The 19624-nt window shown below is 40.5% G+C and overlaps 2 protein-coding genes across 2 annotated transcripts; both read left to right on the plus strand.

Moving 5' to 3' along the window:
• Window positions 1-11329: 11329 nt before the first annotated feature.
• LOC111235936 lies at window positions 11330-13290 on the plus strand. Its single transcript, XM_022764511.1, has 4 exons — window positions 11330-11508; window positions 11728-11931; window positions 12512-12649; window positions 13178-13290. The coding sequence occupies exons 1-4, from the start codon at window positions 11330-11332 to the stop codon at window positions 13287-13289; spliced, it is 633 nt and encodes a 210-aa protein (XP_022620232.1). The 3' UTR covers window position 13290.
• Window positions 13291-15988: 2698 nt separating this feature from the next.
• LOC111236004 lies at window positions 15989-18890 on the plus strand. The gene is made up of 4 exons (XM_022764588.1): window positions 15989-16278; window positions 17141-17378; window positions 17860-17997; window positions 18434-18890. Exons 1-4 carry the CDS (start codon window positions 16100-16102, stop codon window positions 18701-18703), a joined length of 825 nt encoding a protein of 274 aa, XP_022620309.1. The 5' UTR covers window positions 15989-16099; the 3' UTR covers window positions 18704-18890.
• The last annotated feature ends 734 nt before the right edge of the window (window positions 18891-19624 follow it).

The raw sequence follows: 19624 nt of genomic DNA on the forward strand, positions 1-19624 counted from the left end.
TTCTTAAACATACTGCACAAGTTTAACAGGGCCATCGGCTGATCTGTCAGTTCTAGTTTAACTCTTATCATATAAAATCACCTATATATTTAAACGAACACGAATCATGTTGAATCAAGGTCACTCAGTCGGCGATCTTTTTAATCTGACAACTCTCACTTCTCCTTCATAATGCCGCTGCTCACTATGCTGTTTTTTCTACTTTTTCTTACCACCAACCTGCCATGTATCCTGCTGTAATGGTTGCTAATTTTCTCCCTCACGCTCCTTCTGGTTTATTTTTTATACCATACGTGGTGGATGCATTGCTTTCTTTTCATTATCGTTGTGTATATCTTATCTATGAGTCATCTCTAGTTGGTTGCACTCCTACTGAGGCACTGCTGCATAAATCCATTACAGAGCTTCCCCAACATATTGTAATAACAATGAGTAGCAGTAATGGTTACTGCAACCTGTGATGCTATACACTTCTGATCACCATATGTACAGATTTGCAATTATGTTGGGTCAATTGCAGAAAACATAACCAAATTAATTTCTAAAAGATTTCAAAACGCAGTTGTTAATCAGTTTAAATGAGTGATTGTAAGTTTTGCTATTGCTACATAAGTAATGTTAGCATTAGCAGCTGTTTACTTACCAGTCTAAAAGAAACTTTGTCAGTTCAGCATCAAACTTCTTTTTCCTTTACTCACCAAAGCTGTCTTCAGCCGTGGAAGAAACACCAATGTTAACGCTTGTCTATTATCACGTATTTTTCTTCTCACTGAAATGGGAGCATGCTAACTGCTTTATTTTCATTAACGTCACGGTGCCTCCAGTTCTGGCCCTGAAGATGCGGCGCTCGCTCGGGGTGCATTATAACCTCTTACCTTGTAGTTTGTTAGCTTCTATGTCACAGCACAATTACCACCACTCATTCCCAGCAAGAAACCACATTTGACGCGAGAAACTTACAAATAGCTGCTTTGGGAGACAACAGTCCACATCCCAAGACTCTCGAGTGAATAGCAGCTGGTGTACATTAGCAACACCAAGCTGTGTTTGACATGTTGCAAAAGGCCTTACAGTCTGAAGTCTCAAGCTCTTGGATATTCTTGGTTAGTCTAAGTGATATTGTAGAAGCTAGACTGAAAAATGCTTCTGCAATAGGGTACAATCAGAGTTCTTTTGCTCGAATCCAATCGTGATCCTGTAAATTGGTATCTGCTATACCAAACCTCCTATCCAAAACTCATATTTACATTATTTAAATGTTGATTGAATAGCTATGCATTTATCCAGTGAAATAAACCACAGCTATCACTACTTAAATCTCACAACAATTAAACTTTTATGAGCTTCTGATCCAAACCACTGAAGTCACGGTTCAAAAAAATATTAAAAGTTATGAAGCCTTAAATTACTGATAATGATAAAATGAAAGTCAGGTGGACAATGCCACCCCCCACGAGACGTGATGCGACCACTAGAAAGAAGACGTCTCACTCTGTGGGATTTTTTGAACTAAAGAAAACGCCGAGCTCACTCGAGGATGTACAGCTGGTTGTTACAGAGTTGAAGGTTCTTTCTTTCACAAACTCTCTTTGACAACACTGGGACACGGTGCCTGCAGCGGAGCCAGAAGCTGCACACACTAGCAGGCTGAGGTGGCCAAACCACAGCAGAGTACAGTAATGAAAGGATCGGTTTTGATTGGCGTATTTTAGCCAATATCAATCCATTAACATATGCCCAGAGCCAAGCCCTGTTATCACAACATCTCTTGTGAACAGTTCATCATTAAGCTTTGGCACACACGTGATCCTCTGTTTAGTCCTGATTACTCTGTCTTTTTCAGACGTCTGTTCTTGATTGAATCCTTGCTCAATAGTAACCCTTTTGTGAATTTCACTGTCAATCTGCTTCCACATCAGAGAGGTGTTTATGTGGAGTCCAGAGGAAGCGTGTTTCGCTGCTGAGGGCCCCTATCTCGCTGTTAGAACAACAATAAATTAATCATCAAGGATACAGTCCAACGAGGGAACCTTCTCCTTTCCTCGCGAATTGGCGGACAGGGGTGCATAGGCTGATAGCAAGTATGATGGCTACTGAATATATGAGCAGAAAAAAATAATGTGTTATACATGTACACTGTCTCTGGATGGTAAATAGTGGAGTGTCCTGTGTTTTAGCACACGACGTGTAGAGTAAGAGTTATAGAAGCGTCAAAAGGTGTCAAATCAATACCTTGTTGTTTACTCCGTTGAGGTTCCCTTCCTAAGAACTGGGGATTATGTTCGATACATGTAAAATACATTAACAACTAACTGCATAATAAATTATAACACAGGTAGTATGTGTAATGATGGGTTGCAGAGTCTCACAGGTGATCCAGCATGCACACCTGCCAAAAGCTCAACAAATGTTTTGTGCGGCTAGTGTCAGCAAGTGTCAGCCCAGCTGGTGGGGGGCACAGCCCCTTTTGGAGGTGGCTTTCATAGCCAAAAACACATTATGTTACATTCCAAATCTGTAAAGATAAAAAGGAAACAGCCTGGTGAACATGTCTGAACAATCCCCATGCGTATTCACCTACATGCAGGCCCAGATTAGCATGTTTCCCGCCTTAAGGCATGGCAATTACAAGTGTTTGTTTTCAGGATGGCATAAAATAATTTTCTGTGAAGGGTGTATTGTTCATGTTATGGCTTGGACTCAGCCCCACCTTTCCAATCAATTGAGGCCACAGAGGATCATTCCCCCTCCATCTGTATCCAAGAGCAGTGGCCTGCAGTAGAGAGAGAGGCAGTGAGTTTATCCTTCTCCACCACCTGTGTACATAGTTGTTGGTATAGTGTGGTTCTCAAGACCATGGATGAAAAAGGCTGATGTTATCCTGCGTTTCTCAACTGGCTCACACTGGGTCCTACATTGTCCCTCTTTGTTTCTGAGGTTTGAGATTAAGATAGCTAACTTGCTCTAGGGTGCCTTCATTGGAGGTGGGCTTATTGGTATGTTTGCAATGCATGGTGAAAAGGGACAGTATATCATCATCCTCAGTTCTACAGGCCATTGGGGTCCTATTTACAACCTAGCACAAAGTATATTTGCCAGTTTCATTCTGCCACAGTTTTTCCCGCTAGCACCCATGTGTTTGAAAAGCAAATACATTTGCACCCATTCTGTTTCCCATGGCGGTCTTAAAATGAGATGTGGTCAGTGCATCTGTTGCATATTGCTATCTTGAGCAGCGGAAAGCGGCATACACAATTTACCAACAAAAACCGGGTCTAAGTCAGTGGCACAGTACTTTTAATCATGGTTATTTAAGGGTGCTTTGGTCAAGAGAGTAATATACATCAACATAGTGGGCACAGAACACATGTACACTCTGCCTGTTACACACAAGCACAGTGTTGCACTGTGTTTCCCATTCATCATCTAGACTAAATTTTCCCACACAGTTTCATAATGAAACTGAACATTTTATTTGACTTGTCATAAATGTAACATAAAAAGATGTCTAACATATGGACTTTGTACCGTTATTTCGTTGTAGAGCTCGTGCGCAACGCATTGATCCACCCAGCCTTCCCTTATCCCGTTACCCAATATGTAATAAACTGATCACACAAATAGAAATCTTTTGATGAAACACTGCGCATATAATGATAGCAATGTGTCAAGTTGCTTTTTGAACCATGTGCCTGAGCACAGCGATGCTTTTGTGCCCATTAAAATACAAACTTATATGGACACGCCAAAATGCATTTGCAATATGCACTTCAGAACCGTTCGCTTCGGACTGTTTAAAATAGGTCCCGTTGTCTTCATTGGCAGAACTCATTCACTGCCACAGTATACTGATTCAAAGTTGACCCCAATAGTTTTTCTCACTGGACGTAGGACTGAAACTACCAGTACAGCTGCTTTTTTTTTTCTTGAGCTGGCTGTTATACAGGCAGCTGCAAGGTACAATGATTTTGGACTGACTGTGACAACAAACCTGGCACATGGGTTAGTAATTTATATGGTTTAAAAGCATCCTTGACTTGTTTCATTGCATGAGCAGAGAAAAAGTGAATGCAGGAGTAGCATGGTTACCACGCTTTTCTGGCGAGTAAGAACCGCTTACAGGTTGAAACAGGCGTAACCTAATTTGCTGAGCAGTGACTCTGCAAATTTCATTGCACAGAGTACATGGAGCATTGAAGCCAACAGAGACTTGTTAAAGGGCAAACTTAAACTGTATCAGTTCATCAGACAGAAAGTCTTATCAGTCAGGGCAGCATCACATTGTACTCTGCAAACCGATAATACAACGATGTTAAATGGCTATAAGGCCAACAGTTATGAATGTGCTGAAAGGGATGTAATTATCCAACGGAGGAGGAAATAATGTCTTTCAAATGAGCGACATTCAAGCTCAGTGTTCGTAATGACTCATGATTACCTTCATTTCAGGATCCATTGGGCAGCACGAGACGGCCACACAGTTGGTGCGGGTACATAGTGGTGCAGTGCAATCGGTCAACGAGGCGGCTTCTTGAAGTACTGGCTGAAACTCCCCCCAGACCCTGACCAAGAGGAGCAGGAGCAGTAGGCATGTACCGAACACTGAGCTTGATGTCGCTCTTTGAAAAGACATTATTTCCTCCTCTGTTGGATAATTACATCCCTTTCACACATTCATACTGGCCTTAAGCCTTAACATCGTTGTATTATCGGTTTTGCAGAGTACATGTTGATGCTGCGACTGATAAAGACTTTCTGTCTGATGAACTTGATATACACCCTGAAGTCATTCGGTGGCCGCCTTGTTGTCCTCGGGCCAGTTAGTTTTGCCCTTTAACAAGTCTCTGTTGGCTTAATCTCCTGTCTCTGTGCAAGAAATTTGCAAGTACATGTCGCTAAATTAGGTTATTACGCCTGTTCCAACCCTGTAGGGTTTACTCGCCAGAAAAAGCGTACAGGGGTAACAATGCTACTCCCATTCACTTTTTCTCTGCTCCACAATGAACGAACACAGTCAGCAGATGCCTTTTAAACCATATAAATTTACTACCCCATGGGGCCCAGTTTTTTGTCAACATTCAGTCAAAATCATGGTACCTTGCAGCTGGCCTGGTATAAGCAGACAAGCTCAAGAAAACAAAACAAAAACATCTCACTATTCTATCCTAATATGAAAATACATTGGGGCAACATTTGATCAGTAATATGTGGCAGTGATGCAGTTCTGCCAATGGAAAGAAACGGGAACCTATTTTAACAGTCCGAAGCAGAACGTCTGAAGTGCACATAATGCAAATGCATTTTGGGCTATGCCATATCAGTTTGATTTTTTAATGGGCACAAAAGCAAGTCGGTTGCCAGGCAAGCAGGTTCAAAAAGCAACTTGACACATTGCTATCATCGTGAACGGGTGTTTGCATACAAAAGATTCCTATTTGTGTGATCAGTTGGTAGTAGTGATTTATGGTAAGGGATAAGGAAGGGCGGGGTGGATCAATGCGTTGCGGTGCAAGCGTGTATAGAGATATGAGATAACGTACAAATCCATATGCTTAGACCATCTTTTATGTTACATATATGACAAGTGCAAATATGATGAGTTTATTGTAGTGTGATGAGAACTGTGTGGGAACAATTAGTCTAAGAGGATGAATGGGAAACACAGTGCACACTGTGCGTGTGATGAACAGGAGAGAGGGTAGAGTGTGTTCTTTGCCCCACCTATGTTATGATATACTCTCGTTGACAAGCAGCCTTAAAATAACCGATGTGATTAAGAGTGAGCGTGTCTCCTGACTTAAGACCAGGTTTTTTGTTGGTAAATTGCGTGTAACCCTTCCGCCTGCCTCAAGATAGCAATATGTCGAAGCAGAGTGCGAGCGTGAGCGACAGTTCTCATTAAGCACGGCCCGCCATGGGAACACAGATGGGTGCAAATGTATTTTGCTTCAATACATACTATGTGGTGCTAGCGGGGAAAGAGAGGCTGTGGCAGAATGAAATGGCAAATTCTTATGTGCTAGGTGAGATAGGACCCATGGCTCTTGTAGAACTGAGGATGACTGCATTACTTCCCTTTTCACCAGTGCATTGCCAAAACATTACAATACCCACCCTCCAAGTAAGGCAACCCTAGCAGCAAGTTAGCCTATCTTATCTCAAAGAGAGCCCTCAGAAACAAGAGGGACAAGGTAGTGAACCCAGTGTGAAGCCCGAGTTGAGAACGGCAGGAATAACATCCAGCCTTTTCCATCCCCACTTGGTCTTAGAAACCCACACTATACAACGACTATTACGAAGGTGGTGGAGAGAGGATAAACTCAATGCTCTCTCTCTACTGCAGGCCACTGCGCTTGGATACAGATTGGGAGGGGGCGTATGATCCTCTGTGGCCTCATGTGTGATTGGAAAGGTGGGGCTGAGCCAAGCCACTAACATGAACAATACACCCTTCACAGAAATATTTATGCCAGTCCATGAAAACAAACACTTGTAATTCTGCATGCCTTAAGCGGCGAAACATGCTAATCTGGGGCTGCATGGAGCTGTGAATACGCATGGCGGATTGTTCAGACATGTTCACCAGGCTGTTTCCTTTATTCTTCTGTACAAGATTTGGAATGTAACATAAATGTGTTTTTCGCTATGAGCCACGCTCAAAAAGGGCTTGCCAACCAGCCAGCTGGGCTGACACTGCTGACACTAGCCGCCACAACATGTTGTTGAGTGTTGGCAGTTGCATGCTGCTCACCTGTGAGACTCTGCAACCATGAATTACACTACACTGTGTTATTTGTTATTAGTGCAAGTAGTTGTTAATGTTATTTTACCATCTGTGTATCGAACCATAATCCCAGTCTTAGGAAGGAACCTCAAGGAGTAAACAACCAGGTTTCTTGCAGTTGACACCTTTGACGCTTCTATTAACTCTTACTTCTAACGCTCTGGTGCTGCTTAAACACAGCACTCCCACTAAGTTACCATCAGAGACAGCTGTACATGTATAACACCATTACTGCTCATATATTCAGTAGGCCCATCATACTTGCTATCAAAGCCTACGACCCCTGTCCGCCTGAGGAAGGGGAAGATTCCCTCGTGGGGACTGATCCTTTGATGATTAATTTATGTTGAGTCGCTGAAACGCGGTAGGGGCCTCAGCAGCGAACACGCTTCCTCTGGGACTCCACATAAACACTCTCTGATGTGGATAAAGCAGGATTTGACAGTGGAAATTCAACAAAAAGCGGTTACTATTCAGCAAGATCATTCAAGAATTCAGACGTCTGAAAAAGACAGGAGTAATCAGACTAAAGGGATCAGGTGCATGTGTGCCAAAGCTGTCCAATGAGAAATGATTCACAAGTAGAGATGTTGTTGGGGGCTGGCCTCGCTGGGCATATGTTTAAATGGATTTGATATTTTATGCCTTAAAATTACCGCCAATCAAAATCCGATGCCTTTTCCATTTTTAGCTTAGCCCCGTGCCCCCTTGCCAGTCATAGCGGATGTGTCAGGCGGCACGCCCTCGAGATGACCATCCCCTGACCATGACCAGCCGTTGCCAGTCTCTGTGGCTGATACCATGAGCGAGCCCGCCACCTGTGTCACGCGCCCCCCTCCACAGTCGCCGCCTTGCTAGCCTCACACTTCCACCAGCAAGTTTGTGGGAAAGACATGGAGACTCACGTCACGTACTACGGTAATACCCACCCTTGGACATTCCGTGCGCGCAGGTGGAGTCACTCAGGCATGCAGCGATGTTGGCCCTTGTTTGATCAACACAAAAAATCCCAACCTTGAAGAGTTGCGAGTCTATCTCGTGATGATCTCTAGGATGCAGGAGGGTAGGGCGAGCAAGTCCAAACGGACACTACACCGATGCGGTGGCAGAGGGTCACAGTCACCAGTTTTACCAGTTGTCTGGATCAGTGTCATCTTCTCCCCATGAGTTGACTGACATTCTTCAGGATTTTTAATAAAATGATCTCAAAATCCTTGGAAGACGGTTTTATCAGGAATCCTGAGCCATTTTTGTTTATATTTATTCTCTGATTACCAGTAGACAATACAGATGTTTGTCGAGCAAACTGAGAAGCTCATTAAAAGGTTTTTCAGTTGTGTTGAGATTAAGTTACAGATGTACATTAACGAGGTGGTGTATATTCCGACTCCTCGGGTAATATATGTTTCAAAATGTGAGCATATTCTCATTATGCAGATAGCATGTATATGTCTGAAATTCACAAAAGTGTTACAGAAATATTTACATGGTCTCTATGTGTGTTATATTTGATCTGGTGCAAGGGCTTTTGTTCATCGTTGTTGGCAGTTCATGGTTTATAATTCTCGTCTCAGGAGGGTTTTTTTTATTTTCCCATATAGTCACCATCATTTTAGGTCTACAATTACCTTACAGAGATTGTTATTCGAAATTCCAAAATCACAAGGTATTACTGTGTTCATTTCGTTTTGTGCATGGCGTGCATAGATTTTCAAGCATGTTTTTTACTGACGCTACCGGTATCTGCTTTTCTAGATAGAGTCTCTCTGTTCCAAGGTACCATTGTCAGAGCACGACATTCACATACCACAAGCAGTCGGCCTCTTATACTGCTATCGTACTCTGGTTTACGATCTCTCGCTCAAGGTTCCTGTTGTTATCTGCTCACCGGCTACTCGTTACTGTCTACAAGCATTTAGAGAGACTTTGGCTAACTCTAGTACACCATCGAGCTTTCCTGTTATATCCAAACACCCCCGCACTGAGTCGGCGCTATTCCCAGCCAACAGGACCTTTTGCGAATGCTAACATTCTCACTCCCGCGATAAACGAAGCTGCACGAACCGTCGCTATATATTAGTCAATGCACTAGACATCATATGCCTAGATCATTCATACAATGGAAGTGATATCCTTTAAGTCTTGAGTCTGATTAATAGGGGGATAACATTTAGAAAGCCTGTATAGATTGGAGTTCATTGAATGTAGACTGAGCTCATTTATATGATGGAATTTATGATCGAGAACACGTTAAAATGACCGGAACTTTAGAGGTGGAGAGCGGGTTATAAACACCCTGTTGAACCCCTCTCTCGAACCTACAGAGCGCACGCATTTCGTGTATACTAGTGGTTTAAAGTGATAACAATGTGAAAAAAACGATTGTTGTCCCCCTTTTTATTAACAATTTTAAACAGTGCAGTCATAAATTTTGGATTATAAATTTTTGAATGTAAGTGGAAAATATAAGGCAATAGCAGCTTGGTTTACTGTATGCTTGCCTCACAGATTTGTTTTGTTGTGGAGGAAGAACAAAACACCACAACAGGAGATATAGGAACCATCGTCTTCAAGATTTTAATAGTCGTGACGATCCAGGCTGCCAGGCAAAGTTAATTAACAATGTCATAGGTGTTCTGATTACCTTCAACGATTAGGGACAGCTTTCTCGTCATGATTTCAAACTGGATTGTAGTAGAAAAGGAATTGAAAAGAGTCAATTGCATCCTTGTTTTAGATTCTGAATATTGTGGTACATAATAAGTTATCCTTTTTTAAGTTTAATTAAACCATATATAAAGGGAATACACTACCAGGAACAACAGCAACTATGACTTCTGGTCTATAGCTTTTGTCATTTCCTCTAAGACAGCTGGTAGCAATTAGGCAAAACTACCAGAATTAACTCATTATACTTGGATACGATTCTAAACGAACGCGTGGTTTCTGGACTCAAATCTTTAAGTTGGACATTTAAAAGCCCATTGTAGTGTTTAACAGGTATGATGGCTTACATACTACGAACTCTGCCGCCCTACTACAATCTAACCTGATTGGCTCTACTATGCATTCGCTCAAGCATCCCTTGACTCAGAGGGTGCTATTACCGAACCAATCCTCAAATCGGTTGTGCTCCTCTGCCATTAACTGGACTCAGCAGGTCTCTGTACTTAGAACTCTTAAAAACAGAATTACCCTAGCTTGTATCACACACTAAAGCGTTCTATAATCAGTTTGAACGTTTTTACTGAATCGAGTATTATGTTTTAATTATGAAAATATTCAGAGGTTTGCTGAAGTTTTTCTGCACCTGATTCTACTTTTCATTGTCTCCGTCTCGCTGCTCTTATTGATGTTCTGAAATAAATGTCTTAAGTATCACTACTGATTGTTCATAAATATCTGTGAGCTCGCTAGTAAAGTTGATTTAAAACTATGTAAGAGTTTGCTGAAATAATAAAGTCAGGGGTAAAAAATGTAGGAAATAAACATGCACATATTCAGACAGACTCTCCTGGAAGACATTCATATTTGTTGCACTGGAAAATAAAAGTTCAAACCATTTAGCTTGAAGTATCATTGCATAGACGTTGGTCTCTGCTCCCACATCGCTTAAGAGCGTCCAGACTCTCTACCGCCGACTTGCATTTAACTTGTGTTTGAAGAACCAGCAATTCAAGAGGAAAAATGTCAAAATCATTAAAAGGTTTAGGCTGAGGTGGAAAAAAATAAATAAATAAATAAAAGAAAAATGCGACAAACTTCACAGCATATACTTAAACCTCCACTGAAGATATCCACTGTCCTCACAAGTGAAGTAAAACATGTGTGTCTTTCGCCATTTCATCTGAAATTAAATAGAGTTCAGAATATTTCTTGTAATGACTTTTACAAGTTGTTAGCTGGATATAAACAGGATAAAGCAGAAGAGTGAATCAGGGTTTGTTCTTCCTAGAGGATTTATTCATTTATTTTGTGCATTTTCCACTCGGCCTCCTCACATTCTGTATCTTTATTTTATACACTATATACTACACTATAAATAAGCATATGTCCACTTCTGGTCAACTATTTTGAGCAGCCCAGTTTTTCCAGTTTTTATTGAAATTTAAGCAGCTCAAATCAAGTAAATAACATTAAATGGTACAAAGAGCCGTAAACTTATTTTAGATCACCCAAAAGAAAAATGTGATGAAACCAACAGTTAATGCAAACAGTTCCTACAGATATCTACACTTTTTTAAAATCTTTATTGTATACACTATATACTACACTATAAATATAAATCATGCACACATATACAATATATATCATGTATGCTACCTGTCAAAAGTATTACCTTCCAGTTTTTAATGAAACTTAAGCTGCTCAAATTCAGTGAATAAACTTGGGTGGTATGCAACTTGACAGGTTCATACCTGTTCACCACCACACCTTTTCATAACAGGAAGTGTTCAGTTTAGTTTCATTATTTCATCCAGCTGGAAGACAGGACTTTAGAAAACTCAGTTGATTACTCTTGTGATACAAGAGCTAACTGTAAATATGGTTGATAGAGACATTGCACTCGAGGCTTTGGGCGTCCTCTGCAACGCCACCGTAACATCTGTTCAAACACAAAGGTCACAAGCTCCTCTTGGAAGCTTTGGTGCAGGAGCAGCAGAGCAGGAGCAGCTGTCCATCAAAAATCTCGTCTCTTCTGTTGTGGACGCAGATGAAACCAGGTAATTATTGGAGCTTTGAATTTTAGAAGATGATTTTTGAAACTGGCATGCTGCAGGTTTAAACAGATTTTATTCTAGAACAGTCATGAGAGTTGCTAAACACATTTTCCTGTTTGCAGAATGTGTTGTGAACATGCAGTCTAGATATAATTCACATGTGAGTGACTGAGATTTAGATTAATTTGCTTTGAAATTGCATCTCCACCCCTCAAATTACAGCCAGGTGTCAAGATCCATCTTCTTCCACATCCAGTGCATTCTGCAAGGCAGTGCACCGGCAGCTGGCCCCTACGGAGAGGACGAGACGGACACTGCAACAGGAAGGAGCCACATCATCGATGAGGACGAATTCTTTGCCCCGCAGTTCGACTATGATTTCACCAGTTTGACGGACACTGAGACTTACTTGAGAGGTGGAGAGAAGTATGAACGCCCTTGTGGTTGGTACCGTTTTGGCCTCAAGGTGAATGTATCTCTGTTTTATTTGACTTTAATCCCAGAATTTACATCCAGTTTACTTGTGAAATTAAAATGTGAATTTTGTTGAATGTCAGCAATGTTTTGAATATGGGCTGTGTAATTTTCTTCCACACATTTTAAACTTCAATAACTTAAATAGAAATAATCAATGATATAGCAAATCTGTTTCTGGTGTCTACCAAACCCTGAGGAAAATATCTGTTACTCAGCACGTCTCTGACTGTGTCTGGCTGCAGGTAGAGTTCGTTTCATTAACTATTCTGTTATCTCGACATAACAAAGCTCCATTATCTCAAGATAGCGGCATTAAGAAAATATTTGCGGGTATGGCCTTTCTCAATTTCCGTAACTTTTTTTTATCTGTGAAAGGTGATATGTAAATAAACTTTACTTACTAATGTAATTACTGGATTTCAAACTGTAATCCCTCCATGAAAAAGTAGAAAAGGCCTACCAATAAAACTGATTCATCAGAAACTGGCCAAAATATCTGATGTCACATGATGTCAATATTTTGTCACAGGTCCTGGATAAGTATGATGAAGTTACCTGGCTGGGAACCAGATACCGTAGCACCCAGTCATGTCCAGGGGAGTGGCCTGTGTCCTACCACGGGACATCAAAGAAAGGTTCTGAGGGCATCATCGAAGGACACTACAAGGTCTAATTTGTATATTCAGTATTATCTGTGTTAATGTGAAGGTGTGACACTTTATTTATATATATATATATATATATATATATATAATTTGAGAGTAATCGATTTTACAGTTATTTTGGCTTGTCACAGCCGTCCTGACTGGCTCCAGGTCAGTTTTCACTGTGTGAACTGTCGTTTTAACATATTTACTCAAAAAGCCATTAGCTGTTTTCCCAGTAGGCTACTCATACTGACGACGGTTTTTGGTTTTAAACTTAAACTGAAGGTTTAAAATATAAAAAGACCTCCTGTCTTTGTTTAGAATAGTTAAATTTTACAGTAATTAATATGATTTTTTAAAAAGAACCATTTGCAAACCATCACAAAAACGTTGTTGAGAGACCAAGAGGGAAAAGATCATAATGAGATCACTATTTCCAGTCAGGAACACTGTAACTGTGTCCCTGTCAGTCAATGCTCCCTATTGGGCTGCTTTTGAGGACCGATTGTTATAATTGTTGTTCTTATGATACGTCCATGATTTCGAAGGGTCCTTCAAATGCAGCCAAGAAATACGTCCTTCCTTTCCTGGACAAAGAAGGATCCAATGGGTGAAGCCCTCGTGGCCCAACCTATCCCAAGATTCATTGCGTGGCGGTAATGAAAGCAAACAACATCAACAGAGAGACACTTTTAAATGTAAGTATTGTGTTTCGGCTCAGTTCAACAGCTAACGGTGCAGCGGTTAAGGGCCTTAATACCTCACGTTTTTGTGAAAAAAAAGTTACATTGTCAAGGTTGCTAGGCGACAGGAGCCGCGTTTTGCGACGCAACGGGAAGGGCGGGAACAGCTGGTGACGCACAGCGAAAATCCTCCGTGGACTACGGTCGAAAACTTTTTTTGGGTTAGGAAGGTTCCTAACTGAGTGAAATGACCCGGAAGTATCTAAGCAGCAGCAGCAGCAGCAGCCATGTTTTATGTTTGTGACACAATAAACACTTATCGAAGTCCTTGTCTCATCGAATTGAAGCACAAATTGATAAATATAGATCCATTCTCATTCAAATCTGTCCAGTTAGGAGTCATCATGAAAAAACAAATATATTGAATTTCTACTTAACAATATCATCATCATAACAAAATACTATAGCCTATACATAAATGTCGTTTCACTAAATGCCCTCCCATTGTGTAAAGCACTAAAAAGAAGTTGACAATTGTAGGAATGATAAAAGCAACTGTGACAGAAACTATGACCTAAACCTTATTTCTATTTATTATTTTAATGGCTCAACTTTCTCTATTGGAATATTCCTTTCATGTTATCTTATTTCAAAATTTCAATCCTGTTTGCTTTGTTTTTGTGGTTAGGAAAGACAAAAGACTTTCTCATGCAAGTGTTATGAAGTTAGTTTAAAAAAAAAAAAAGTTTAGTGTAAGTGCTGTCGGACTCTGTCCACACTGTGATTATCTTTTCCTAAGTCTTCATGAATTCTCCTTTACATCTGTCCTTGACCTCGTGGTGAAGAGGCCTTCACGGTCTACGACGACTACGAAGGGCCACACCTTCGTAAACCGTGTCCTCCAAGGGATGCGGCCTCTGAATTGAAACACAACTTGTATTTGACTGTTGGTATTGTATTAGAAAACAGTTGTAAGTTTTAAAGATAATACACAATTGATGTTAATAAATTTATATTCACACTTGTATTCAACAGCCGGGCCCACGGGAGAAGTATGGCAGGGGGGTTTATTCTACCCCAGACATCTCTGAGGCGAAGCAATACGCCAAAACATTCACCTCCAAGAAGGACAAGAAGAAGTACAAAGTGATTCTGCAGAATCGAATCAACCCAAAGTACAGAGAGAAATACAACAACGATAAGTACTGGCTGATCCCCATCCCCAAAGGAACATCGGACGAAGAAGAGCAGAAGATGGTAGAAAGGGCCATCCGTCCTTATGGCCTTCTGTTGAAAGAGGTCTAACACAGAAAGATCACAAGAAAACCCACAAATCTGACCAGTTTTATTTTGAAAAGCCAGTGGGTGTGTCATCTATTAAACATTAGTAGTCCATGCTAAATACTCTGATGCTGTCAAATTTAATTTGCATATGAATTTGAATATGTGAAAATAATATGTGTTTGTTTTATGGAATAAACAAACTAGAACTAATCTGCCAGCCTCTGTGAATTTCCTGCACTGAACATTTCTATTTTCCAATAAGCCATAATACATGAAATTAAGTTGGTGGTTTCTGGACACCAAAGAGAACACAGTGGCTGAATGTTTGATATTACGCTTGTACGCTTTTCTATTTAGTAAAATTGAATTTGAAAAAGAGATGAAACAATAATCAACTTTGGAAAGAATGAAAAAAGCGCTCGTCCGTCCGTCCCGTTCTCGTGGACACGATATCTCAGTGACGCCTTGATGGAACTTCTTCAAATTTGGCACAAGTGTTCAGACTTGGTCTCTGCTCCCAAATCGCTCCAGAGCGTCTGGACTCTCTACCACCGCCTTGCACAGGGTTGCGAACCTGGCTATCAATGTGGCTCCATGGGTGACTTGGCTTATGTGCATTTTCATTTAAAAAAGTTAAATCTCAAAATATCATGAAAAGCTTTTGTGCATGGCTGAGGTCAAAAAGTTGGTGTTTGATAAAAGCAAAATGTGATCGAGTTCAACGGAAACAGACTTACGCAATACACTCACTTCCACTGAAGAGATTCACTGTCCTCTCAGTGTGTGTGTGTGTGTGTGTGTGTGTGTGTGTGTGTGTGTGTGTGTGTTGTTGTGTGTGGTGTGTGTGTGTGTGTTGTGTGTGTGTGTGTGTGTGTGTGTGTGTGTGTGTGTGTGTGTGTGTGTGTGTGTGTGTGTGTGTGTGTGTGTGACCATTTCACTGGAAATGAGCGAAGTTTCAGATGAAGTTCTTATGAACTTGTAAAAGTTGTTACAATCACAAAACCAGAAAAGTGAAGTTGATCAGGGCGTGTTCTGTCCCTCAACTTCTTGTGAAACAAAGCTGCAGTTGTGACAGAAGTGTGAGAATGTTGTTTCTTCCTCAGGTCATGGATTTATTCATTTATTTTGTGTATTTGCTATTTGCTGCTGTACATCAGTTGTTTATGAGAGCAACGCTGGTGCTCATGGGTTAACAGGCGGGTGTGTTGCACATCCTCACCCTGAGGTACAGCGCTGAATTACTAATGACACAATGTGCCATGCAGGCTGGTGCAAGTAACTAACTTGGGGTATCACCTGTTGCTTCATCTCCACAAAAAAAGCAACAGTTATTACATAACCCTTATCTGTTTAGATCAGCGGATATCTGCTTATAAATACGAGCTTTACTTCCTTCTTCAGTCTATTGGGTTTCCAGCCTGAAGACAGGACTCTAGAAATCTCAGACTTTCCTTTCAAACAACACAGTTCATTACTTTTGTGATACAAGAGCTAACTGTAAATATGATCGATAGAGACATTGCACTCGAGGCTTTGGGTGTCCTCTGCAACGCCAGTGTAACATCTGTTCAAATTCAAAGGTCACAAAGCTCTCATGACTGCAGTGGTGGGAGAGCAGCACATCAGGAGCAGCTGTCCATCAAGAATCTCATCTGTACCGTCCTGGACGCAGATGAAACCAGGTAATTATTAGAACTGTGGTTTTTGTTACCCACAATCCTAAAGAGCTAGTTTTTAAACTGGGGCACACTGCAGGTTTAAAAAGATTGTATATTTGATCTAACAGTCATGAGAGTTGGTGAACACATTTTCCTATTTGCAGTATGTGTTGTGAACATGTAATCTGGATATAAATCAAAGCTCAGAATTCTGAGATTCTAAGAGACTTTAATCTACCGAGTCAGAACCCAGAATTATTACTTTTTTCTCAGAATTTTGAGATTAAAGTCTGAATTCTGAGTTTAAGCTCAGACTTTTTGACTTTTTTTAAAAAAAATTCTGACTTTTTAAAAAAAATTTTTTAAAAAGAATTCTGAGATTAAAGTCAGGACTCTTAAAAAAACATTCACATGTGGCCCTAATCGTCTTCCGTAGGACTGAACGTAAACTTTTATTGTAAGATTAAATCATCTTGGTCTAAACAAACCTTATCATACAGATACATAGTGGAGAATGCACTTCTTTTGTAGACAGAATCTAATCATCGTAATCTTATCATTTATATTAGTTTATTTCTTTATTACTGGGGGATGTTGCGCATGCGTTTTCACCAGCACAGACCAGACTGATCAACCATTCTCTCTGGTTCTTGCAAACAAGCAAGCCCGTCCATAAAAACTGACGTCAGCCATAGCAACGGACTCTTAGCTCAGGAGTTTTCACTTCTCTTTAGTCAAAGTTTGTCTCAGCAGCTTTGTGAAGAGGATTTAGGAGAAAAGCTTTAGTGTGGTTAGGGAGTACTCTAAGTGGTAAAATGTGAATGACTGCAAGAAGAGACTGAGATTAATGTGCTTTGAAACTGCATCTCTACCCCTCACATTACAGCGAGGTGTCAAAATGCTGCTTCTCCCACATCCAATCCATCCTGCAAGGCAGTGCTGCGCCAGCTTTCTTCCCCGGAGTGGTGGACACTGCAACAGGAAGGAACCACATCATCGATGATGATGAGTTCTTTGCCCGGCAGTTCGACTATGATTTCAAAAATTTGAAGGACACTGAGACTTTCTGGAGAGGTGGAGAGAAGTATGAACGCCCAAGTGGTTGGTACCGTTTTGGGCTTAAGGTGAATAAATCTGTTTTATTTGACTTTAATCCCAGAATTTACATCCAGTTGTGAAATGTAAGTGTGAATTTTGTTGAATGTCAGTGATGAGGTTGGAGGACGTTTTGGGATTTGGGCTGTATAATATGTGTGATTGTACCTTTTGAACTTCACAGCTAAATAGAAGTAATCATTAATATACTTTCACAATAAAATCAGAGCGGAAATAGAATGCAGATGATGATTAAGATCGTGGATTGCGATTTTACCAAAAAAAAAAAGATTATCATATGATATTTTTACCAGATCACCCACCCCTATATGTGACTATGGGCCACAACATTCTTTAATCTGTAAAAGGTGATATGTAAATAAACATTACTTACTAATGGAATAACTGAATTTCAAACTGTAATCCCTCCATGAAAAAGTAGAAAAGGCCTCATTCATCAGACACCAGCTAAAATATCTGATGTCACATGATGTCAATATTTTGTCACAGGTCCTGGATAAGTATGATGAAGCTACCTGGCTGGGAACCAGTTACCGTAGCACCCAGTCATGTCCAGGGGAGTGGCCTGTGTCCTACCATGGGACATCAAAGAAAGGTTCTGAGGGCATCATCGAAGAATACTACAAGGTCTGATTTACATATCCATTATTATCAGTGTTAATGCAGTAGAGTGTCACACCTTCACATTATTTTCCCTGGTAACTGCATTACTGAGTAGCACATAAGATTCAAATACATACATTTATTCATTTTCATGCCTGGTAAACCACCTCCGATATTTCTGCCTTCGCTTTATTTAAATGGAGGTAAATGGAATCTCATTTGTGCTGCAAATTTAATTTAAAAAACTCACCAGCAGTTTGTCGTACTAGAAAGAAACGCCCTTTACAGCTTTAGATTTAACTTCAGGAGGCTTGTCACAGCCGCCCTGATTACTATTTCCTGTACTAAGAAATAGAAACACTGTATTTGACTGTTGGTATTGTATTAGAAACTGGTGTAAGTTTTAAAGATAATACACAATTGATGTTAATAAATTTATATTCACACTTGTATTCAACAGCCGGGCTCTGGGCAGGCGTATGGCAGGGGGATTTATTCTACCCCAGACATCTCTGAGGCGAATCAATACGCCAAAACATTCACCTCCGAGAAGAATGGCAAGAGGTACAAAGTGATTCTGCAGAATCGAATCAACCCCAAGTACAGACAGAAATACAACAACGATAAGTACTGGCTGATCCCCATCCCCAAAGGAACATCGGACGAAGAAGAGCAGAAGATGGTAGAAAGGGCCATCCGTCCTTATGGCCTTCTGTTGAAAGAGGTCTAACACAGAAAGATCACAAGAAAACCCACAAATCTGACCAGTTTTATTTTGAAAAGCCAGTGGGTGTGTCATCTATTAAACATTAGTTGTCCATACTAAACACTCTTCAATTTGCATATGAATTTGAATATGGGAAAATAATTGTTTGTGTTTGTTTTATGGAAATATGGAATAAACAAACTAGAACTAATCTGCCAGCCTCTGTGAATTTCCTGCACTGAACATTTCTATTTTCCAATAAGCCATAATACATGAAATTAGGTTTTAAGGTAATTTGGTGTCAGTGTCTCTGGACACCAAAGAGAACACAGTGGCTGAAGGTTTAGACATGATATTACACTTGTACGCTTTTCTATTTAGTAAAATTGAATTTGAAACACAGATGAAACAATAATCAACTTTGGAAATGTGTCAAACATCCAAATTGTAAATCTAAAGTTTCCATTTGCATTAAGTAAAAGAAAAAAAAGATTTAATAAATACTTTTATTCTGAAGTTTGTATCCGGTCCAAACTTTCAAAGTGTTTGGAGTTTTGTCATAAACATTTCAAATCAGATTTTGTTGGTCTATTCAACACTTGTGTGTGTATCTCCGTAACGCCTTGAGGGAATTTCTTCAGGATAAGGTCAAAGGTCACATTGACCTCACAGAACACGATAAGTAGGAAATAAAACAGACATTTTCAGACAGTCTCTCCTGGAGGACATTCATATTGTTGCACTTAAAGAGAAAAGTAAAGAATGAAAAAAGCGCTCGTCCGTCCGTCCCGTTCTCGTGGACACGATATCTCAGTGACGCCTTGATGGAACTTCTTCAAATTTGGCACAAGTGTTCAGACTTGGTCTCTGCTCCCAAATCGCTCCAGAGCGTCTGGACTCTCTACCACCGACTTGCACAGGTTTGCGAACCTGGCTATCAATGTG

Source organism: Seriola dumerili, unplaced genomic scaffold (assembly GCF_002260705.1).
Source record: "Seriola dumerili isolate Sdu_G_001 unplaced genomic scaffold, Sdu_1.0 BDQW01000550.1, whole genome shotgun sequence".
Taxonomy (NCBI): domain Eukaryota; kingdom Metazoa; phylum Chordata; class Actinopteri; order Carangiformes; family Carangidae; genus Seriola; species Seriola dumerili.

Excerpts from the sequence above, each read along its gene's own strand:
- LOC111236004 (XM_022764588.1), top strand. The coding sequence starts at position 16,100 with ATGATCGATAGAGACATTGCACTCGAGGCTTTGGGTGTCCTCTGCAAC. Across the intron at positions 16,279-17,140 it reads CTGGACGCAGATGAAACCAG|CGAGGTGTCAAAATGCTGCT; the intron begins GTAATTATTAGA and ends CTCACATTACAG. Across the intron at positions 17,998-18,433 it reads TCATCGAAGAATACTACAAG|CCGGGCTCTGGGCAGGCGTA; the intron begins GTCTGATTTACA and ends TGTATTCAACAG.
- LOC111235936 (XM_022764511.1), top strand. The coding sequence starts at position 11,330 with ATGGTTGATAGAGACATTGCACTCGAGGCTTTGGGCGTCCTCTGCAAC. Across the intron at positions 11,932-12,511 it reads TACTTGAGAGGTGGAGAGAA|GTCCTGGATAAGTATGATGA; the intron begins GTATGAACGCCC and ends ATTTTGTCACAG. Across the intron at positions 12,650-13,177 it reads TCATCGAAGGACACTACAAG|GGTCCTTCAAATGCAGCCAA; the intron begins GTCTAATTTGTA and ends ATGATTTCGAAG.